This window comes from Lepeophtheirus salmonis, chromosome 5 (assembly GCF_016086655.4).
Source record: "Lepeophtheirus salmonis chromosome 5, UVic_Lsal_1.4, whole genome shotgun sequence".
NCBI classification, from domain to species: domain Eukaryota; kingdom Metazoa; phylum Arthropoda; class Copepoda; order Siphonostomatoida; family Caligidae; genus Lepeophtheirus; species Lepeophtheirus salmonis.
Genome location: NC_052135.2, coordinates 53,215,116 through 53,239,946, shown reverse-complemented (window position 1 = coordinate 53,239,946; position 24,831 = coordinate 53,215,116). Strand labels below are relative to the sequence as shown.

The following is a 24,831-nucleotide window of genomic DNA, read 5'->3' as shown; positions in this document are numbered from 1 at the left end:
GGGTATTAGTCCATTTCAGGTGATCTTAAATACAATAATCATTTTTCAAATGCCCTTAAAATGTCGTTTTATGAATAAAATATATATTATAATATTTATGATTTCGATCGTTATTTTCTGCTTATGCATCTTTAAAAAATGCGTAATTTTTAAATGATATACATCAAATATAAATTCATGAGGACAAAATCAAAAAAGTTTCTTAAGAGGATTTACATTAGGGTACATACATAAATAAAATCATTTCATGGGAAAAATTCAAACTCTGGAGTTTAGTTTAGTTGATATTTTTTTGGGGGTTCAAGACATCTAGTGGAAAAATCTCATCACAGATAACCCATGGAATTGTCACAAGTCCCTAATTTTGCTTTGTCAAAGATAGATAGCATATATAATTTTTTTAGTGATCAAATGGGTGTTGTTTTGATGCACATGATTGTATTAAATATCCAATTATCCCTTACCGATTCAAAACCTTCTTGTATTTGATAGATCCTCTTAAAATGAATTTATGATAGAAATTTGACAGAATGTTTCTAGTACTCTACCTTAACCCGAACATATGAACTTCACCAGCTCAATAATTTTTAATCATGGAGCCGAGGCACATCATTTGGCCGTGAATGTAAGAAAATGGGCCACTAAAAATATATAATATAATAGTAATATCGATGGAAGTTATTTTCATCGAAGATAGCTGAATAACTGTAGTAATTGAGAAATATTATTTTTCCTATTCTATGAAAGAGAGTTGTGGCTCCTTCGAGGTGGGATGTTGCTCCCTTAATTCTCGTTCTATTATGGAACAGGGTTAATCTTGAATTGAAAATCGTTGCATCGTCTTTAACGATGCAACGATTTTCAATTCAAGATTAACCCTGTTCATAATTTGTTGCCCATGCCGTTTCTAAACCAGCCCAGGCAGTATTATTTTGATGAGGATTTGGGAGTAGTTGAGTAGAGTAATTCGAGATTTGTATGAAGGTTTTGAAGTCATAGTTATTTTTCTGCTGTATAGTTGGTTAAATGGATCTGACCTAGAATTCTTGTAATCACACATATTATATTAAAATTTCAATTTATATACGCTTAAAACGTATTAAATGTATAATGATTATTCCCAATATCGCAGTTTCACACTTCCATAAAGCATTCATAGGGATAAAATAGAGGATCGTACGTGATGCCATTACATAGATATAACTGTTAGCCTAGTTTTCATTTGGATTTTAACGAATTTTTTAGATGGTAATTTCCAAATATGACAGTATTTTTTATTGTCACTGAAATCAGAAGGAAAAGCTAAATCAAGTTAAGTTCTTCTCCTTCAAATCTATTTTTTTATATCCTTAAACATAACTAAATGATCTAATAACTGAACTGTTAATATGGAATATATTTCATTAGATTTACAGCTACAATAAAACAAATATTTCAATAAAAATTTATCAAATATTTATGTACTAATTTGATAATACACACATGAAAATTATTATTCAATTATTACCAAAGGTACCGCCGCGATTACAATGCATTGTGATGAGTGGATGTGAAAGTGAAGTAATGATTAACCTAGAAAAGAAAAAAAAAAGATCGTGCAGTAACTGATTTATGGATGTACAAATCAATGGCGTGGGGATAGAAAACCTTGGTCATGTCCACTGCAGTAATTGCTATTTCAATTAGGTTAACCGATCTATTTGCAGGTCCGCAGAGGATGGGAGGATTAAGTTCTTATGCCTATATCCCCCAAAATTTAATCTTGCATCGTTTGAGCGTAATATTGCATTTATTGCATGTATCTCCTTCGAAATCGTTGACGATTTCATAAACGATAGACGCTTCTATTACAGAATCTTACACCACCATATTGCGGTATAGACTTTTATTAAACCCGCTGATTCAACGTAATACAGGCAAATTTGATCTAATGCTAAAATAATATGAATATAAAACAATTACCTATTTGATTTTCTATTGGGGTTTGTCCTAAGCTCCTCCGTCCCAGCAAGTATTCAATATACTAATTCTCGTCGAATATATAATAGCAACGTGGAAGCTAGTTGGTGGAAAAAGAATTTATTAGTGATGACCCGGTCGAATTTTGTTAAAATCCATAATATTATTATACAAATATCTTGAGTATATGACACAACTAAAAACATGCCCTGCCTTGTATTTTGTTCTCTACTGTACTGCTGTTATTTCTTTTTCCTTTCTCCTAATCAATGTTCTGAACATTCATTGGTTGAATTCAAATTAGCTATTTTTAATCTGCAATAATTATTGAATAATGATTCCACAGTTGGGAATAATTAGCTAATTAATAGCCAATAGGTATGTGAGAAGTCCTTAATTTTTTTAGAATTGTAGGCGATAATCAGCTTAATTAGATGTAGATTTACCCTTGACTTTCAGCGACACCAATATCTCCAATATTTCTCCGATATCACCAGAGTTATTTGATTTTTTTCAAAAGGGATTCGCATTTTCATCTCAAGATTTACTTATTTTTTAGAGCTCCACAATTCATTGGGGAATGGTAGAGGGCGCATATAATATAACTTCATCATAAATTTATTATTTAAAAAAATGTTTTTAAAACAGATTAATTATTGCATTTGCCAATAAGTCTTTAAAATAAATTAAACTTTAATAAAATAGTCCTGAAAATTAGTTTATATGAAGTATTTATTCTATTTAACTAGTTATCATAAATGTTTAGAAAAAATATAATTTTCTCAATGGCTAAAGAAATCAAGGAATTGTAAACATCAATTCTTCAGCTTTACATATTTAAGGCCATATATGCCGTTAAATATGGCAAATTTAAAATTCTTATGTATTTTATGTTTCATAAGAGTTTTAAGTATTAGATCAATACAAAGTTATTCAGCAAAGAAGATAATTTTGTTTATTATCGAATCCTTACTATATCTCATAATAATGTTTGAAAATCGCCAAATCATTGTTTTGACAACTTTCATCCCTCCTACATCATTTATTTCAGTTGCATGTGAAGTATAAATCCGTAGATTAGAAAAAAGTTTTCCAATTAATCCATATTAGAGCTTCTGCGATGTAAATATTTTTTGTTTGGGAGGGAGAGTAAATAACCTAAACATTCTTGAATTTCTTTAGCACAAACAATGAATCTTTGTGTTCACAAAACCTCTTCATTTTGAAAGCGAGAATAATAGTTGAGGTTTGAAGATCAGAATATGTAAAGTTTTGTGAATATTTTATTCACTCCATAAATTAAATGACGTTTTACTTCCCAGAGATGTGTCAATCAGTTCAAGCACTATCTGGAGGAGCACAAGCTTCAATCACGCAAACTGGGTTTGTGAAAAATATAATTTTTGATGATAAACTCCGGTTGGTAACTCATATGAACATTTTACAATAATTAGACTATAATGTTTGTCATAAATGTAATTTTTATATCAACTTCACGGAGTATTTTAAGCAATTCTTCCATTTAAGGTTAATATTTAAAATCCCCAAAATGGTTATTAAGTAAAAAGTAATAAATTTGTGTCATACTTAAATCTCGAAATCAAATAAGATGTATGATATATGGTTGTATTAAAACGTAAATGTTCAAAAAATTATTGAACTTATTATTTATGGAATTTCTCATAAAAAATGAGAGTTTTCACCCCAGTAGGTTGGGTGATTGTGATTGTGCTCCTCCAGGTAGTATGAAGACTCATTGGAAAGGCAAATTCACTTTTGTAAATGTTCCTGATATGATTTTAATTTACGATTTTCTTAATTGATAGTGGGTAACGACATTTCTGAGTGAGATTTCTTTTTTGAGTGTTGCAGTGGAACGTATTGTTATCATGAGGACCTTTCCTAAAGTATTATTAGTTACTTGATACAAATAACTCTATGAGAGAATATCTGATGACTTTATTGAATTAATATTTTTAACTATTCCAAGACAATCATCAAATGAAAATGAGGACTTTTATCTTGATGGTTGGATGGCTACTCCGCCTAGGCCAATGCTCGGAGTACTACTCAGATGAAAAAATCCGTCAACTCAGGTAAATGATTATAATGAGAATTTTATATTTAATTGACAATTTAATTTTTTACTTACAGGTCTTCAGTTAAGGAAATGTTTCAAACCTCCTACGATCATTACTTGAACCATGCTTATCCGTATGACGAATTAATGCCGATAAGCTGTTCGGGTAGTGATACATTAGGTGGATACTCCCTTACCTTGATCGATTCTCTTGATACATTGGCCATCATGGGTAACTTTACTGAGTTCAGACGAATATATAGTTTCGTATCAAAGGTCAAGGATATGGATATAAATGCTAATGTGTCTGTATTTGAAACAAATATCAGAATAGTTGGAGGTTTATTAAGTGCCCATTTGTATGCAAAGAGGTATACCATATAAATACTGACTTTATGTTTGTTAAATTGATTTTGTTAAAGTGCTGGTATTGATGTTGCAGACAGTTGGCCTTGTGATGGACCTCTTCTGCACTTAGCTGCTAAAGTTGCGACTAGACTTCTACCAGCCTTTGATACTGACACGGGAATGCCTTATGGAACTGTATGCTTCTCAGATCATACATATATTAATTCAAATAAGATACCCTTTTCCAATAATAAATAGGTTAACTTAAGACATGGTGTGCCATTTGAAGAAACTCCAGTGTCTTGCGTTGCTGGTGTAGGGACATTCATCGTCGAATTTTCAGTTTTATCGCAATTAACAGGGGATCCAATATATGAAGAAAAAGCTAAAGGAGCATTGAATGGCCTTTGGAAACATCGATCTAAATTAGATCTAGTAGGGAATCATGTTAATGTTCAAACTGGGAAATGGACGGCCGTAGATGCTGGTATAGGTGCTGGAGTTGATTCCTACTTTGAATATCTCGTGAAAGGTTCCGTACTAAATAATGATGAAAACCTGTTGTTTATGTTTAGAACATATCATGAGGCAATTAAAAAGAAAATGATGAATAGTGACTGGTACTTTTGGGTATCAATGTTTAATGGCAATGTGACTCTTCCTGTGTTTCAATCACTAGAAGCGTTCTGGCCAGGTGTTCTTTCTATGATTGGAGAAGATGAAATTGGTTTAAAATCTATTCATAACTATAGGACTATTTTAAAACAATATGGATTTTTACCTGAATTTTATGATGTTTATGCAGGTAAACCAGTTAAAAACAAAGAAGGCTATCCATTAAGGCCTGAGCTTATTGAGTCTTTAGTATATTTATATCAAACTACAAAGGACCCGTACTTACTCGAAATGGGAGAGATGGTTTTAAGTACAATCAAAGTAAGATCTTTTGTTTTTTGTGTCATAAGTCATTTTCTGTTTTATACGTTATATATAGCATTCGGCAAAGACTACCTGCGGATATGCGACTGTGAAAGATGTTCGAGATCATCTCATAGAGGATCGTATGGAATCATTTTTCCTAGCTGAAACGACCAAATATCTGTATCTATTATTTGATCCTACAAATCCTGTTCATGGTACTTTGACAAAAGCTCAAATCGTCCACAAAGGTACAGACCATGAATGTATCATCGATGTGGGAGGAACAATTTTTAATACGGAAGCTCATCCCATGGATCCTTCGATCGCAAATTGTTGTCAAAAGCAAAACGCTTCTAAAAAAGAGCATTTTCCTTATCATTGTTTTAAATCAAAAGGTCCGAGTAAATTCTTTCAGAATCATAATTATGATTCTGAAAGAACAAATTTGCTCAAAAAACAGCTCAGAAAAACATTTTCAATGGACGATTTTGATAAATGTAATAATTTTCAGAGGTTTTCCTCTAAGGGTTTATATTGTGATAGTTATCCTCACCATTATAGATATTTGACTAAAGGTGAGGTCTTTTCTAGTGAATAAGTATTTTAATAGTATGTAAGAATCTTTAAATTTGTTGGATTGTTGTTATTGTTGAAAAAAATTATGCCAATAAAGAAATTTTTGTTTCTTTTACTATGATTTTAGCAATAGATTAGTAACTAAATCTGCTATTTTAATCATGTTTTTTTCTGAATAATCATGTTTTTGAAGTGGAAAGACTATAATGTTCGATAATCTTTAAATAACCTTTAATAAATCGTCGTCATTTATAGCAGGGGTTTCCAAACTTTTCAGCCTGTGACCCCCAAAATAACGGTGCCACAGATCAGAGATCGTGGCTTATAATGCTGTGCACGCCACGCACCTGCACTATGCGTGCGAGCATGGTTGTCTGTTCTCCCAAACAGCGCACACAGGACAAGGGGCCTGCTCACTCGACCGATACACACAGTGAGATCAGAGATCATTTAGTTCTGCACCTTGTCCCAGAGTTTATAATGGTGGCAGACCATATTTCCTTAGGAAATTTGATGACTTTGGTATGCTTTGATCCCAGTTCATTACACAGAGAGGCAATCAGTCAAATATTAAGGTGACTTTTTTTTTAAATATAGTTTACAATTTTAATTGCAGTGTCGTGAACCTGTTTAAGGTATGGCGCGAGCGGTTTGCTGATAAGCGATTCCCTGTAAACCACGCAGTGTGTGTGAAATTGATGTGCGGTGCCAGTTGTAATACTCTTGCTTTCAGTCCTTTTTTTTCCCCTATCACTCAAGCTTCGTTCGTACACACACCGATGCGATTTTCCAAATAAATTTTTCTCTTCTCTTAGTTTGCTGTCAAGCTTTTCAAAAAAAAAAAGCCTCACCTGTGTACGTCCTTCCAGCAGGGAGCAAAACAGCATGTCCTAATTTAGTTGTCCGCCAAAACTGTATCTGACAAAAACAAGTAGCTGGGCAGAGTTGGATATTTCTGTCGATTCATCTAGTTGAAAAGCGTATTTTTTCTTCCGTTTAATCTGTCCACCAGCTGGCACATTATGTCGTGGGCCAAGTGTGTGATACGCAAGACAATAGTCCCGTTTGACATGCATGACCCGACTCATAGCTATAGCAGAGGGTTTGATTAAGATTTCGCCAAGTTTGTGTGGCTTTTTAGCCTGCGCAATTAAATATGCCACCTCATATGATGCCCTTTGAGGTTTGGCTGGGACTCTTGTTTGGTCGGTAAGGAATTGCTTTTGACGTCTTACTTCTCGCTCCTTTCTGCAGAAAAAATCTGATGGCTTATCAGTCAGTGATGGATGTTTGGTTTTCAAGTGTCGGGGCATTTTTGCCAGCTTGAGGCTCTCATGTGCCAGTACTACAGTGCATTGGGGATGTTGTCATTCTTTGATCATGAAAAGTGTAAATGCATACGGGATAAATTGTTCTCAATATTTTGGATCCTTGGTGGTCAGACTGGTGATGGATATTGCCACGGAGGTCTCCACTTCTGCCGAATATAGACGTATTTTAAGACGGGGATGCTTGTCTGCTCTTTACCTCGACTGACTTCTCCTGCTGCGCCTGCATCTCAAGCTCTACTGATCTCTCCTTCTCTGCTAGCTTGTCAAGCTCAGGTAGCATCTCATTTTCTGCTAGCTTGTCCATTACCTGTGGCCTCCTCAATTTGGTTGGTATTGCCCTGATGCCAACCCCCTCAACTACACCTTTGGGGCGCACGTCGAGGGGAAAAACTGCAGTGCCCGTCATTCAAATGCAGAGGCTCTCAAAGCCACTGTCAGCCAGTGCTGGGACGCCATTACAGAGGAGTACATCCCCAATGGGCGCCAGATCTTCTGCCTGGAAGGCATCTTTTCCGTTAAGAGCGGCTACACTAATGACTAAGATGGCTTAGACACACATCTATTTATACTATTTATTTTGTTCTAATTCTATTGTGAATTAATAAATTACATCTATTTGAAGTTTAAAATTCAAAGTGTTCAGATTTTAATGGACCCCTCGATAAATACATGTTAATTAACATTCTCTTTAGAAATGATTAAATAACAGCATTTTCTGATTATTGAAGAGTTATTATAGAAGGATTTGCATGAGATAAGAGGTACTTCATTCCCTCTTAGGATTTTTTTGTTCCATTCGGAACAAGCATTTGAAGAAATTCATTTATTTTTTTTCCCAAATACTGAAAAAATAGAACCCAAAATCTTGCCGATAAAGTTAGATAAACTCGTCTCAACGAAATATTCCTTGGGTCGATCAAAACTTTGTTCTACAAAACCTTTTTTTGGGTACATTAGATTTTTGTATGGAAATATTTTATCCACCATTGCCTGTTTGTCTTTTACTGTCACATAATCTGATAAATAAGGAAGGGAGGGGGGGATGAATTACTGATATAAAGAGGAGAAGCTTCTTTATAATTCTAGTTCAATTATATTTATTTTATTATGCATTTTAAAAACAATATGAGGCAATAATATAGGAAATCATGCTTACTTCAGAGGAATAAATTAGCACTACGATGACCTATTAAAAAAAATAGCACAGGAACAATCGTTTTTTCTTTTCTAATTTTTAAAAGTAGTTTTTTCATTAAAAACTATTCAACTCTTGTAATTGCTTTATATGCATGGATGAAAATAATATGATAATAGAAAATGGAACGGTTTTTTGTAGTTTCTACCTGAATAGATGTTTATATATTCCAAAGTTGTTATCATTATTATTTTATTCTTTTTGAATTACCACTACGAGAATTTAGACCGGGGATAAAACTTTGTCTAGATTGCTAAGAAAAATTGCACTAGTTACCACTATGAGTACACAGTGGCATGGGAGACATTGTAAATCATCTTTTTTGAAGCCCCAGTCTGCTCCCCGATGGCTTTATGTGACAATCCTGCTCAGAGGAGCGCTGCTATCTCAATCTTCTTCTCGTACTGTGTGATCATGGTGGCAACTAGGACAATGTTTTTCTTAGCAATCGACAGCTAATTATCTTTTCTACAACATTGCTTATAGGAAAGTTTAAAAAAAAAGTGACTCTTAATCTCTCAAAATTTTTATAATAGAAATGAGTAAATAATAATGGTTGGTCCAGTATAATTTTCGCAGCAAGTTATATCAAAATCGATCTATAACTTTAACCGTAATCCTGGTGACCAACAGACAGACAAACATTCACAAAAAAGTAACCTCCTTTCAACTTTGTTGGCAGAGGTAAAAATAAACAATCACTCTTCACATTGCAACTATAAAAAGTCACGCGCTCGTTCAATGTGATATTTTTTACAACAATAGATATTATGGTATGTATGAACAATTAAGCTTTTATTCCCAATAGTAGAAAAAGAAATAAGTGTACTTATACTTGAGTTTTAATTGACAATGAATGGGTTATTACTCACTATTATGTAGGGTTTAGAAAAATATCTATGTGGGTCAAAGGACTATTTTCTAAAAAAATTCCTAAATAAAGTAAACATTTTAAATGCTTGAAATTTTATAGAAAAATATTTCTTAAAAATTACCTCATTATTTATTTATGTAACTTTAGAATAATAACAATTTGCAATTGTATATCTCCAGGAATTCTTTCTAATAATAACTAGTGGTGTATAATATGTCCTGCCAGTATGTAAAATTAAAATAATCCAAAAATGTACGTGGTAATCCTGTCAATTTGAAAAATGTTTGAGAGGAGAGCAACTTAGCTGGCATGAATTTTTATTAGATCAGCTGCAAGCCCCCATAACAGGAGGAAAAAGATCACAAATCCGTCTCCTTACTTTTCTCTAATTCAATTTGATTGTAAAGAAATGGGTTGGAGTTTTTTCAAACGATTTTTCATTCTTAAGGAAATTCTTATTGATGGCAGAAGGATGGCGTCAGCTGTCACAATTCTAAGCAGACCTAGGATTTCCTCCGTGCTGAGACTCCTTTTTTTTTTTTTTTTGACAAAGGTTTTTGGCCTCTACATAGACCAAATTCCCCCCTCCAGACTTTGGTATTTTTGGGGCAACTCAAGGGGAAGTTTTTGGAAGTCTCATAAAAACAAAGGATCAACTAAAAGCCGCCATAACCACTGCTTGAGCCAACCTAGAACAGAGCTTTATTAAGAACTGGTGTGCAGAGTTCCACACCAGGGTGGAACTGGCTATTAAGGCAAAATGCGGCTATATTGATTGGGAATGTACATAAGGTTTCTCTTCAAAATCTAATTTATACTACATATACCTATGTTCTCTATGATACCTGCATACCTACTATCAGAAGATGAATTGCTTTGACTTTTTTTAGCTGCTCGTCTTCCGACCAGATTAAGACATTTTATTAACTATAATGCGTACTCTGTAGAGCACAAAACCTTCGCCTGAAATCAAAATGAGTGATATATCTCAATTTCCTGCAAAGTTATGGTCGATTGTGCAATTTTTTGACGTTTTGTGTTACCTTTGACCTTGACCTCTCAAAATGTAATGCCCACTTACTATGATGGAATATCATCTTCGTACCAAGTTTGATCCCAATTGATTTTTAACTTTTACCGTACTCCTTGAGATTAATTGTTTTAAAAATACAGTATAAAATAACTAAATATGAATTAAATGTAATACAATATTTTTCTTGAACAAATGCTATTTTAAATGTTGAAAGCTTAAGATTTCTTTGTAGTGTTTGGTTACTAGGAAGAGGATTTCCTTGATTTAGAAGCATTTGATAGTCACAAGTACAACTAGTAAATCTTAAATAAAGTGAATTTTTGATAGATTTATTAGACCAAAAGCGGATTTTGGAATGTGAAGACTTGCATCTTAAAAATTTTATATGGCTTGAATTAAATACCGAAGATGACCATATAATTCTGCAGCCCGAATTTCGACATATTTGTCCTTCAACTTCTTCTTTAATTCTTTTATTTCTGTTTCATATACTCCAAGTTGGATTTGTTGTTGGTATTAATATCCTTTGTATGTTTTACCTTAGTAGAAAATTTTTTAATACATATAAAGCAATGATTATTTTTTAAAGATAAATTAACTAATACATAAACAAAATTATCATTATAAGAAGTTTCATGTTCTATTGTTGATGAAATTAGATTCATGTCCACTTAGTCTATTTCTCCATTTGCGAAAGTAAGAGGTTCCAAATAAGTAGTAAAGTATGTATGATTCTAAAATTTTGGAGATCTTTTTTTTTACGAGAAATTTGATCAAAAAAAGTTGCTTGAGATTTCCTTAATGATTAAATTTACTTTACATAACCATTGTTCTCCAGAATAAAAATGGGTTAGTTAGAGTTTTTGGAGAGGCTTGGAACTTTAGGTTTAAGATGTTTAAAAAAAATTTATTTCCCTTGGAATTCCCTATGAATTGATTTTCTTCAAAATGTGTGAGCACAATCGAGAATTATCTGAAGGTTTCCAAAGATTTCTTTTCATTTTTAAGACCCATTGCCTTCCAAGGAATTAGTCCCTTGGAAATGAAAAAAAGTGTCATACGCTCAGCTTCAGAGAGATTCCTACAACCCACATCACTACAAGAGAGCATACTTTGAGTATTTTAACAAAATATATCGCCTTTGTAGTGTTCTTCACCTAAATTATAGTATTACATTTTGTATGTTTTTGGCCGTGACTCAAACACATGAGGAAGTCAGCTATTGTCAAAGCGGATAGCCTGGTGACGTAACTTTACTTACAGAGCTCTCCCTCCAAAATTATATACATCGGATATTAACCTAGGTCTTAATTCAGGAGTACCATATGTATTGGTCTCGCCTTCTCCTCACGCTAATTTTTCATTACAAACTTCTCAACTCTAAATATTAGGAGCAGTCAGGGGCGCTGCTATCTTTCAGCATTAGCAGGGAGCATTTGTGAACAACTTCACAAAACAGGGAATATATTGTAAAATGAAAAAGTCTAATCAATATCAATTCTGAGCAAAAAAGATCAGCTTAAAATTATGTTCAATATCTTTCATAAAACTGTTTGACATTTTTTTGTAAGTAATTATTTTTCTTTCGAAGGTTATTAAGTAAAAATGATCAAATTTATTTATCCTTGGAAGGTATTGGTTTGATTATGATATTTTATTGGAGAATAATATACTTTCAACGTTTGTACAGCGTCTTCGATTAAATTGGGAAAATCTTTAAAAGCTTATAATGATCGAACTAGAAGAAGTAGAACGATATTTTTTAAATAATTTGAATGTTACATTTAATCACATTCAATAATATAATGAAATCCGTCTTTCTTTTATTCACACGGCGTTGGAAGCTTTGTCAGTCCTGGGCGACTCGTACAGATCCAATTTTGCCATTAAACAGGTAATGAACTTCTTCAAGTCCTCCACAGACGAACGATACTTGACACAGGCCTTATTTTCCACCCTCCCCCACAGATAAAAATCGCATGGTTTAAGTTTTTTTTGTACCTTTTGTGCCTGTACACTGTCTTGTTGGAAGGATTAATTTCTTCCTTGGGCTACTCCATCGATCCAGGGAATGCAAATTAAAACTACAAAACTAAAGCCTGTACAATGGCAATGCTGGATTCACACGAGGTCGTCCGGGCCTGCCAAAGCTTCCGGTGCCGTGGCAAGGAGGTCATAAAAAAAGCTGATTATAATATAACAAATTGAATGTCATTAAATGCAGCTTTCAATTAATAAAAAATTTATAGTTCTACCACATCTGGTTCGTTCAATATAAGCTTTTAAAGATTTTCCCAATTTATCTGAACCACCCTGTATATCCTATATAATATTTAGAACAAAAGATCTGAAAGCTTGGATCATTTACATCTTTAAATTAACAACAAAAAATCATATACAAAATAGGACAGAATATATGTACAAATATATAGTGATGTGGTTCGGTCTGAAAATTCTAGACCGGTCTTATTATATATAGATGAATTGTTGGTGACGTCATTTGTGCTTCAAATTGTGACCTACAATAATGTCATATGAAGTTAAATGTGTTGCATAAATCATATTTGTACAACTCATAAATCAGGGAATGGATAGAAAATGGGTCTATATCACGACGTTACTCGTTACCTCACCAACTCAAAAAATTACACTTCATTTTGTTGTCAGCTATCGATATTTATGCTTCTATTTTACTAATCAATATTCTGAATGTTGATCAACTGAAATATAGTTAGTTCTTGTTAATTTGTGAACAATGCTCAACAATTTATGAATAATAATTTTGTAGCGGGGATGTATTAATCCAAAATTATCCATATATTTTGGGACTTTTTTTTGGTTTCTTTTTGTATAAAGGTTTGTTGATACAATACAAGTAACGAGGTGATACTGCGTGCGACATTGAAAATCTTAAAAATCAATACTTTTAACATTAACTAGATACATTTTTGTAGGCACTAGACATGTAGAAAAAATATTTGGAGACGGGCTCCCAAGCTATATTGTCTCCTCTAATCTTCAATATAGCTCTCTTCTGCATCCACGATAGTCTTAAGAACCCTCTAGAAGGTTTGGTAGTATGTATTTCTTATGTATTCTTTGGACATATCGGCATGATATTCGTTTACAGTTGCCTTCATACCCATGATGATTTCGTGCCTAATGGTAAATGGTCTAGATTCTACACGCTAACAAAAAGCGTAGGGTAAATACAAGGGCTAGATTTATTTTGATGTTATTGCTCAACCATCTTTGAACAGTCTATGCAGGAGTGCCGTCTTTTTGTAGGAATACATTATCATCCAGAAAGTATGCCTGAACCCACAAGAGGAAGTGAGCTTCAAAATTTTATTCCCTACATTAAGAAACGCATGGATCTTCACGCGAGAGTCACGTTCAGACTCCATTTTCTTCATAATTTAAAAAATGATAAACAAATGACGTTTCTCTACAGTGATATAAAAATTTCAATATCCCTAACTTTATGTATGTCCGTCACTGAAAAACTCACGCGAGCCACTCAATTTGCTAATAACCTAGTGTCATATTTCAGTGTCGCAACCGGTTACGATTTGAAAACGATTAAATTTCGTTCAACGGTCTTAAATCACGGTATATAAAGAACTAATTTAAGATCGAACCGAGTCCTTGAGCAAGTCTCAGCACTAATAAATACATGTCAAAGCATGTACAGAAACACTTGACTCATTAGCCTTCTTATAGTTATATGTTTACAAGTGTCAAGATGATGAAAAAAGAATTTCCTTCTGTGTAAAGTTATATTTGTCTTTTTTTATGTTTGGAACATTGTATAAATATTAACAAATATTATATATTTATATAACATATGATAGTCCTTGATTCTTGTTTTGTAACAGATCATTCTGTGCATATTATATGCTATTTGAGAGAGACAAATAAAGATTTGTTTTCTCTCCTTAATTAAAAGAGTTTTGAGCTTTCGTTTGAAGGTGAAAAAATACAATTCTAACTTGGAATTACAAGGACAAAGAGGAAGAAGAAGGAGTAATGAAATGTAAAGAGTTAAAGTGTGTTATATCATAATTTACATTGCGTATATACACATACCCACTTGAAAATTAAGGCAATAGGGAAATATCCCTCCCTTAAAATTAAATAAGCATATCTTAATTACTTATTTTTCTTTTAAAAAAAGTTACCTAAATCTCTACAAAAGACTTAATCAGTTAAAAAAACAACCTGACCAAAAAATTTAAATGATATCGTATAAAAAACAAATGTCATTCCCTACGTCAGACAGTGCTTTATTTTTCCAAAAAAGGGGCCACAACTATATTTATTGATTTGTACCATTCCAGTAATAAATGGTATGGCTTATATAACTTATTTGTCAAATATATATTAGCTTCGACGGATTTCATATGATTTTTAGTGCATTGATTTTCATATTTATTAAAGTAATTTAAATGTAAATATTTGTTTATACAAATAAACAAAAAAATAAGTTTAATCTATTTAATACATTAAAGTACAAAACATCTCATTTTTGTTGATCTTGTTAGAAATGCAATAAACTGCTGCATTATGAAGGGCAAATCTTTTTTAGAAGTCTACTTCTAACGGAACGTTCAGCAGCCATAACTAAAACATTTTCATCTATGTCTGAGAAGGAGCACCTCAATTTTTTTTGGACCTTACTGACATATCAACCCCTTGTACAGAGGGACGGCCATTCTTCTTTATAAAAATGGTATTGTATGTATATTCTTATACATATAATATACCCGTGAATTAATTTATTAAAAAAAATATTACTATTCTGTAAATTGTTTTTTCATGTCTGAACAAAAAAAAAATAGAAACATTTTTAATAGATGTACAAATAATAATAATAATAATAACCTAATTCAACAATATTAATATTTAGGACTTTGGTCGTTTATTCTCTTAGATCAAGTACGGTGCAACAGTGGTTCCTAAACTTTTTTGAGTTCGACTCTTAAGATATGTGGCTAGACAATGTGTGACCCCTATACCTCTAATTTAGAAGTGAATTTAAATTTGAAGTACATTTTATGTAAATAAACGGCTTAAAGGCCATATCAACCCTATAAAGTTCAACACAGAGGCTATGAATATAAGTTATTTGACTGTATTCATCAAGAACAAAAATAAATGATTTTTCAAACAGGACAAGATTAATATAAATACAAGGTTATACCATAACGCTTTTCCTACAAATGTTTGACTTTCCCCACGTTTTTAATAGTGACGTCAAAGAGTATAACTCTTACCAAGAGTAGCTATATATCGCCTTCCTTGACTAACAGCTGTTAAAGTATTGCTGTTATACTCTATGACGTCATATCTGTCGGTCCTGCTCAGCAGTAAATACGGTACTAGTATTTACTCGAAATTTAAAAAAAAATAGTTAAAGTAGAAGTATTTTAGTGAAAAGATCTTCATGGCTTTTATCAACTTGTTTATTCCTTACTGCAAAAATGAAACTAACTTGCAACCATTTTATTTTTTGTAGCTCTGAGCAAAAATAGCTAATTCCTTCTCTAGAACTTTTGCTGAAGAAGAATATTTATTTTTATAATCCAATTTTATCATCCCATCGTTCTTCTCTTCTTCTTCTTTTTTGTGCTACATGGTTATTTCTATTGTTAACAGTTTTGTAAGGAAAATAAAGCGCGAGGAGAAGGCGAGTAGTGAGGCATATGGTATCACTAAAGCTGGGCTGTTTGGTCAAATAAATGACTGTTTTGAGATTAGAAAAAGAAAACAGTTTGTAGAATTTCCCTTTTTTTCTTATTTATTCATTCTTTCTCGAATTATTGTTGTGTTAACATCTCCTTAAAGAATCTATTGTATGCTGAGTACCTTTGAGTTTGTACAATAAAATTAGTGAAATGCCGAAAAAAATGTCTCACAACGCCTGGATTGAAATTAATGGAAGCCATGAAATTTAGAGCTACCTACCAGAAGACAAAAAATATTTTGTCGAATATGTAAGTACTCTGAGTGGGGTGGGGGTAAGTTCTCTCGGAGTCCATTCGTTGACTGAGAGAGGAGGCTGGAGGAGATCATATCTAAATATCTTAGGCATTACTACGACTTTCTCTTATATCTACTATCATCTTGACAGTAGAATGAATATCAGGAATACTATGCACGGGAGTCGTAGTGTGCAAATTAATAAAAATTACAAAGTAACAAAATAGAGATCCCTTCTATTATGGACAATCAAGAAACTTCATATACTCTCCCATCACAAGAAATTAATATGATAGTTGCAGTCAAAGCTCCCGAATTTAATTCAAATGATCCGTGTATATTCTTCAAAATTTTGGAATGATAATTCCATTTAGTAAAAGTAGTGTCATATACTACTAATTTTTACTACACTCTAACAAGATTACCTTCAGTGCGATTTCTGAAGTTAGTAAGTCAATAAGAGATTCCTATGCGTATAATAAATTAAAAGAAGCTGTGATTTCCGCGTTTGAAAAATCAAAATCGCAACTTTTCGATGAACTTATCGCTTCTAAAAGACTTGTTGGTCGTCCATCTTTATACTTAAAGGATCTTAGAGATACATCACAACGAATCGAAGTTTCTGAAGACATCATTCGTCATAAGTTGATCAGTGCCTGTCCTTCTGAAATCGTACCCGCACTAGCATCTCGTAGTCAAGACTCTTTGGAAGTTCTGGGTAAATTGACTGATCAATTATACGAAATGTTAAAGCTTAGATCGGGTTCAAGCGTATTATCTAAGCGCGAAAATCAATTGAGCATTGAATTTTAAGACGATCCCTGATAAATATCCCTCATCACATAAGCACGATTTATCTGTCCAGCTTTATGGTGTAGTTATTTTTAGTAAAATTGACTTATGAAGTGCTTATTATAATATCGCAGTAAAAGAAGAGCATCAGTTTAAAACTGTAATTATAAGCCCATTTGACCTTTTTGAGTATAATTTTATGCCATTTGGTCTTCGTAATGTTGGTGCATCATTTCAACATTTTATGAACAAAATATTAAGTCATCTAAGCTTCGTTTTCATTTATTTGGATGATATATTGATTTTCTGTGATTAAAAAAAACAAAACACAAAGAACATTTATCCAAAGTAATATAAATTCTATATGAATTAAAACTTCGAATTATTCCAAAGAAATGTGAATTTTTGGTCCCATCTATCGAATTTTTAGGTGTGTCTTTCACCGCTAATGGTATTCGTCAAGTCGATAAAAAAGTATTTGAGATCCATGAATTTAAGTTGCCTATTGATCCTGAAACTGAAGAAGATTTCTTGGCTGCCTGATTTTAATAGGGATCTCTTTCCTAATTTCGCTGCTATTACTAATTCTATGACCGAATTAATAAGACTCTCAAATATGAAATTTCTTTTTGTTGGGCCTGAAGAAAGTCTCTAATTGTAATCGAAATTTTCCATATTAATACCAGTCAATTTGCTCAATATTTTCCCGCTTAGTGCTAGTGTTGTATAAAATTGTCACATAAATAAGATGATCCAAATGGTATAAGTAAACCTAAAGCTACTTTAGGTAGCAGTTGGTACTCATTCATCAAAGTTATCCAGAATTTGTATTGTTTTTTAGAATTTGTTTTTAGAGTTTGGTCAAATGAAAGTTCGATAATTGCATCTTCCATATCAAACAACAGATGAATATCTGTGGCAGTAAAATGAACGGATCCAGTTAATTCTTTATGGAGTACTATCATCTCGGAAATACCTTTTAAAATGCCCCTGACGACACTTAAAAAAAATTTGTACATTCATCTTTATTTATGTTTTGATGCCATTTCAGTTAATATCAATCTAAATTCTATTCTTCTTTTCTGGAAATCATCTTGCTACTCCTATTTTCGGAACCACTGCTTACAAGTATATATATTACAATTGATGGAAATATTTACTGTTTTTAAAACATTTGTAAAATAAATAAGTAAAATCTCTTTCTATCAAAATGCTTGAGTATTTAAGTATTCATAAGTAGTATTGTTTCAAACATTACTTTAAAAAAAAAAAATCAAAAATCCATAGTTATTAACAAAAAATTTCAAAAATCCATAGCTATATATAAAGAATTTCAATAATCCATAGCTATTCACAAAAATTAAATTTTTTGGAAAAAAAAATGCAAAAATCTCCAGCTGTTCACATAAATTTAATTTTTAGAAAAAAATATTTCAAAAATCCGTAGCTTTTCTCAGAAAATTAAATTTTTTGGAAACAAATTTGAAAAATAAATTAAATTTTTTGGAAACAAATTTGAAAATTAAATTAAATTTTCTGAAACAAATTTCAAATATTAAATTTTCGAGTTAAAAGCTTAAATTCCTTTATTATTTTTTTTTACCCCTTGCGGACACATCTGCTGTACTCATGTTTCATGAATATATGTACCACATTTTAGGACTTAAGAACACTGTTGAACAAGTGCTAATCCCATAAATTTGATTACAGTTTTTACAATGGACTCAAACATGTCTATAGTAAATATTGCGTTGTATGTATTTATTATGAAGTAAAAAAATGTATTTACTTTTTATTGATTTTTGTTCCAAATGGTTTAATGTTGACGTACCACATTTCTAATACAGAGACACATCACGAGTCTTAGGACTTTTGAGCAATTTTTTTTTGGAAAAAATAAGCAAAAAAGGAGCACTAAATTTTTGAAAAATGAGCATCCAAAATATCAAAATTGAGCAATTTGTATTTAAAAAAAAAACACTGTTCCATAAGGTTGACTTCGATCAGTATCGGTAGTTTAAATATATTAAAAGACGTAGACATTAGTAGTTCAAGGAAATTTAAGTATGGTAAGACTTTCAGGAGTCTTATTAGATGGAGACATCTCATCATCACGACTGCTGATATTACATCCAACCTTTTGCTTAAATGGAAGATCCGTATTTGTTATCAGGGAAATTATTCAATACTCAATTTTGCACTAAATATATCCGTCCTCTAATTGGTTGTTGTTGAAATCTGGGTCCCTCACATATCCCATCATGTAATCATAACCCTGATTGCATCATATACATATTTTTACTTCCAAAAAGAGAACCTAATGAAGGTGAGTTTTAGCAGGTATATTTTTCATCGAAATATATGATCAAATAATCATCCAAACCTGTTGTGTAATCGAACTAGAATCTAAATTATCTGTAATTCTTTCATACTAGCTTAGAAAAATGAGCCATTTTTATACAAAATAGGGTAAAATGTGCCATTTTTGAACAAAGAAGGGGTAAATGAGCAGTCCAAGGAAATTGTCAAAGGGATCAATTTTTGAGGATTGGTGAAAAATCCTATGTCAACATATCACCTTCATGGGAAAATGAATGTCTTTGAAAATCTATGCAAGTATATTCATTCATTCAAATCAGGTGTTTGATAACTATTGAGTCTAAATTTGACCTATTTCATGAATATATAGTATTTGGTGCATAAATATGTTTAATGAAACGTTTAGTCCCAAATTATTAATAGCCTTACATTGCTTCATGACAACATTTTCTCAAATGCCCTGGTGAAAAATGTATTGTTCATGGATATTACAATTACCTATATTAACTGTGTCATTCATTTCTTCTAGTTACGGTCAACTACCTTATCCCCATGAATCTCAACTCCATAAATAGAATTATTTGAAAAATGACAAAGTTGTTACAAATATTCAGTGTGGTACATTACTTATTACATATTACTCCGTGTAAAAGTAATTGAGTTATATTACTGAGAATGCAGAGTAATAATTATACTTTACTTTATATTACTCAAAATCTCCCTTAGAATAATGTCTATCATCAATAATTAATTTTATAATAAGGATTAATGCTGTATTTTAATTTTTATTGAGGAAGTAAAGAACTTTTGTCTCCGTTCAAACTTTGAACTAGATTTCCTACTTAAAGATGACATGGTAGAAAAATGAAATTTCGCATTGATTATTTCCTTACCCAATCCCAACTTTTCTGAACTAACCGTGATCCTAATTCGAAAGAAAGTTGGAAAACAAACCGGTTTAATGTACTATAACCAAGATTATTTAATTATTAGCTGTAAATTAATAATAAGCATTTTCCCTGACATAATAAGTTGTACATAAATAGAAGGAGACGTCATCTTGAGGACTCAAAGTTGGTATTTTTATTGCATAAAATGGACAAATTCCAAATAAATCTTGATGAAACTTCATCAAATGGATATCAGAATTAAAGAAAAAAGACTTCACATCTACATTATAAATGCAAGTGAAAAACACAGATATTTGAATTAAAGTAATATGTACTAAAAATCCCTCAAAATTGGTAGATTTGTAGAATTTTTGTTTGTTATTTGAACGAGAAAAATAAGATGATTAGAAAAAAATATATCATTCTTTCCATCGTAATAGTTAATCCACAATATGGAAGTAAGATTGTGTAACGATTTAATATTTCTTCTTAATGTTTAGACCCCTTTTGTGCGGGTGAGCATTATAATATATCCCCTGTATATTATATGAAATGTATTATCAATATTTACATAAATAAAAAAAATTATAGATGAGAAGTTTATCTTTTATTTTTACCAAGTCGAAAATTGCGAAGAAAATTGCAAAAAACAAGTTTGCATTATTTATACAAAAAATTAGTTAGTAGTAGTTATTGGCAGTGTTAAGAGGTACCCACAAACCTACCAAGATATTTTTCGTACTATGTCCTCAAAAAAATAATTTTCGACAACTGGTTCATTTTTGAAAATAATACAAAATTATCTTATAAAATGTTCCTGAAATTGTATTTGTTTTACACATGAAAAAAAAAAGAAGAAAAAAAACGAAACAGCAATTATCACCGATTTCTTTTTTTTTTTTTTTTGCCCCCTAACTTTTATGATTCTTATTCAATTTAGAAAATGTCGTTATTTGTGATATTTATTGAGACGATGGTTACTATTGATATATAATTCATCCCCTTATCTAGTCTTCTTGATCTAAAAAAACAATTTTCGTGTTTTGGGTATAAAATAAGGCCCCCATATGACCCACCTGAAAATCGGAACCACGGTTTTAGCTTAACCAAGTTCAAAAGAAACACCCATGCAAAGTTTCAGCCTCCTCAGTCTAACGGTTTGGGCACCCATAACAGACCCACACACACAAACTGTATTATATTTATGTTACGGGCAATGTGACAAATCGGACATTTTCAATGGTAAACAATTTGATAATCTGGTGCAGGGATGTTCAACCTGTGCATCACGGGCAACATTGCAGCCCGCCGAATGTTTACGTCTGGTCCACTGGCCATTGAATGTAGTATTTTGTCGCAATATCATCAAAACGCATAGAATGCGCATAATAAATACAAACTTTGAAAAATATTTGACGGTATCTCTTATTTTCTGAGACTCTAACAGGGTTGCCAGTTTATCTTTTCTAAGAAGTTTGGCATTGACAAATTTTATTGGTCTATATTTATATTTGGTCTAAAATTGAAATAAATTTAAATTTAATGGTTTTGTTTTACATTGCGATTTTTCAAGAAATTTAACTTAATAGGTTCTGCGGCCCATTAAAATATTTCAAGTGGCAATGCAGCCCATTATATTAAACAGGTAAACATCCCTGATCTAGTACATTTTTATTGAAATCTTAATTCTATAAACTCTATTAAGATAAGAAATTGTCAATAGGGAATCCATTTTAATTTGCAAAATTCGGTCAATGGGTTATGCAGGTGGATCACAACCTCAGGCCTTGGTTTGTGCAAGTGAACCACTGGTAGAAAAGTTGGGTCATTAGTCATAAAAGAAGGGTAGAACAGAAAATACAATGTAGGGGAGAAATTAAGAAAATAGAAAAAAAATAAAATGCATCATTAATCATTATTAATGCAGTGAGTACATCAGTACTGGAGTGAGAATTATATTTTACACACCCCAAAAAAATAAAGAAGTTACGTTACAATTTTTCATTGATAACTTGTATTATGTATTTAAACTTCACTCTACCAGGCTCTATGTAGTCATTAGTAACAATTATTATCTACTTTTGCAACAATTTCAGTGTTAAGTAAAATAAAGTTTTAAAAAAAAAAAAAAAATCAAATTATTCAAAACCATTGTACCTGACAATGTAAATGAAGTTAAAATGACCATTGACCACCCTTTTGGACATTTTATAGATTGCTCGGACTTTTCCCATATCGCCCGGTCTTACGGACATTTTGCAAAATTGCCCGTAATATATGTATATACAGATAATATCATTATTCAGGGAATTGTATTAATTTACTGCAAGACGGTGTCACTCTCTGTTGTATCGTTTACAAACTAATATAAGTAAATAATGCTCATACCCCATTTACAATCTTAACTTATTCTTCACTATTATTTCCAAAACTATTTATTCTCTGGTTCACAGACCCTTTATAATTTAGCGTTTGTACATACAATAAAATATATCTTTAATTTTTCAACTTTAAGGTGAAAATAATGGTTAAAAAAACTAAAAATGGTTTCTTTTCTGAAAATATAGCTTGCATACTTACAATCAAATGACGAGTTTCTTTTACTTTTTAGTTCCTCTTCTTCTGGTCGGAATTTTTTTTATTAATAACTTAAGTAATGCATGGATTATTTAACATGATCATTGCTTTTGGAGGACTTTTTCGAGTTTTACCAACAAAAAATGAAATTTTCCAACAAAATCTTTCACCAGACGATCCACAAATCCATCATTAATATCTTATATCGCAAATTAGGATTTTTCAATGGATGATTCGATAAGTACCTATTTCTACATTTATGATTAATAACTTTTTAAAAATAATTAATTATCTCTTCTATAATTGTTATTTTATGTCTTAGCAGGTGTGAGATTTAGGGTGGCCAGATTCTTATTGTAAAGTTTTGGTGTCTGTTTCTGAAATAGCTAGGGTAGAACAGAATTACAAATGTATAACTACGCTTTTAATAAAATATGTCATTAATACAGTAGACTTAGTTAATATCTACTATTTAACAGAATAATTATTTATTTTAAAAGTTCTAATAACGTGGTTGCGTGACTTGGATCTATCCAGATGTTAAGTAATCTATGAGTAATGACAGATTCAGTGAAGTAATAATAATAAGTAATTATATGCTAACCGATTAAAAAGTAATTTCATTAAATTCCTTCATTCATTGCCACGTTAGTTATTTTGTGCTTCCCCACAGGGTTAGTTCACCAGTACAAAAATATACAGTCAACTGTCGATCTTTCTTCTTCTTTTTCTCTAATCAGTGTTCTGTTGGTTGATTGCTTGAATTAGAATGAGTTATTGTTAAGCTGTGAACAACATTTATTACATAATAATTCCATAATTGGATTGAATTGTGTAACTTACAGTTCATTTTGGACCTTTTTACTGTTAATTTCCATAGGAAAGGTTGTGTGATACAATAGAGGTAACGACGTGTCCTAAATTTAATTGATCATGATTATTCTTTCAAACAAGACCCATTTAAACCTCTTAATTTTGAATGAAAGAGGGATTGTGGTTTGAAGTTTATAATATGCAAAGTTTTTAGAAATAAATTGTCTATACAAGTATACGTGTACACGTTTACGTGGTATGTATAATATATGTGGTTACATGTGTTGAAACTGAATTGTAAAAATGAACGAAATCGATTATTTAGCTACTTTTGCTATTTATTATCTTTACATTGTAAAGAATTAATCCTTTAGGGAGCTTATGAGCCCCTACATGCATTACTCACTAGTTAAGTTCAATTGATTTTTAAAAATAAATAATTAATCAATCGTAGGGTGAGTAACCCATCCTCTAGTTAGATTTAAAATATTTGTTGCCTAAAATGGATTAAGGTTTGGTGAATAACTGTCAACAGATGCTAAATAGATGTGGCTAACTGTTTCAGCCATTTTGGACAACACATATTTAATGACAGCTCGATACTCGATTTTGTGTATTTTCACAATAACACTCACATCGACTCCCTCAAACGACTGTTACATAACAACTGCGCGTACAAAATGGCTGAAACTTTGGTGAGTAACTATCAACAGATGTTAAATGGATGTGACTAACTTTTATGAACGTGTACTGCCATCTTCACGTTAAAGTCGGATACTTTTCAGACCAGTCTCGTATATCCATCCAAGTTTGTGACTTGTCAGATTCAAGACTCGGAGTTGAAATTTGGTAATTGATTTTGAATTTCAAGTCAGACTCGGGTCTTGGACTCTGTCTTGAAGTTCAATTCGGACTTGGACTCGTTCTGAAATTTCAATGAGTCCAGAGCCCCGTGTATAATCTACCTTTATTCTATTAGTTACTGTAAAATTAATATTACTACATAGAGTAATATATTTAATATTACTAACTTACGCATTACTACCCAACACCGCCTACATTGAATAATTGCCTATGTTGTTGAAAATATATAATTTTATTTATTTCTCGTATTTATGAAGAAAGAAAGAAATGGAATTGA

The 24,831-nt window shown here is 31.8% G+C and overlaps 1 protein-coding gene and 1 long non-coding RNA gene across 5 annotated transcripts; one reads left to right on the top strand and one right to left on the bottom strand.

Moving 5' to 3' along the window:
- Positions 1–1,376: 1,376 nt before the first annotated feature.
- Positions 1,377–3,015, bottom strand: LOC121117440 (uncharacterized). 2 transcript variants are annotated; one of them, XR_005864176.2, is made up of 3 exons: positions 2,997–3,015; positions 1,963–2,059; positions 1,377–1,572 (listed from the first exon to the last, which is right to left on the bottom strand). It is a non-coding gene; the product is annotated as an uncharacterized lncRNA (long non-coding RNA). The 2 variants fall into 2 exon arrangements; XR_005864174.2 differs by lacking the exon at positions 2,997–3,015 and having other exon boundaries at positions 1,963–2,116.
- Positions 2,181–6,005, top strand: LOC121117439 (ER degradation-enhancing alpha-mannosidase-like protein 2). 3 transcript variants are annotated; one of them, XM_071888801.1, is made up of 6 exons: positions 2,181–2,337; positions 3,950–4,055; positions 4,114–4,410; positions 4,462–4,582; positions 4,646–5,323; positions 5,382–6,005. In XM_071888801.1, exons 2-6 carry the CDS (start codon positions 3,961–3,963, stop codon positions 5,904–5,906), a joined length of 1,716 nt encoding a protein of 571 aa, XP_071744902.1. In that variant the 5' UTR covers positions 2,181–2,337; positions 3,950–3,960; the 3' UTR covers positions 5,907–6,005. The 3 variants fall into 3 exon arrangements, with proteins under 3 accessions (XP_071744902.1, XP_040567806.1, XP_040567807.1); XM_040711873.2 differs by lacking the exon at positions 2,181–2,337 and adding an exon at positions 3,710–3,866; XM_040711872.2 differs by lacking the exon at positions 2,181–2,337 and having other exon boundaries at positions 3,681–4,055.
- The last annotated feature ends 18,826 nt before the right edge of the window (positions 6,006–24,831 follow it).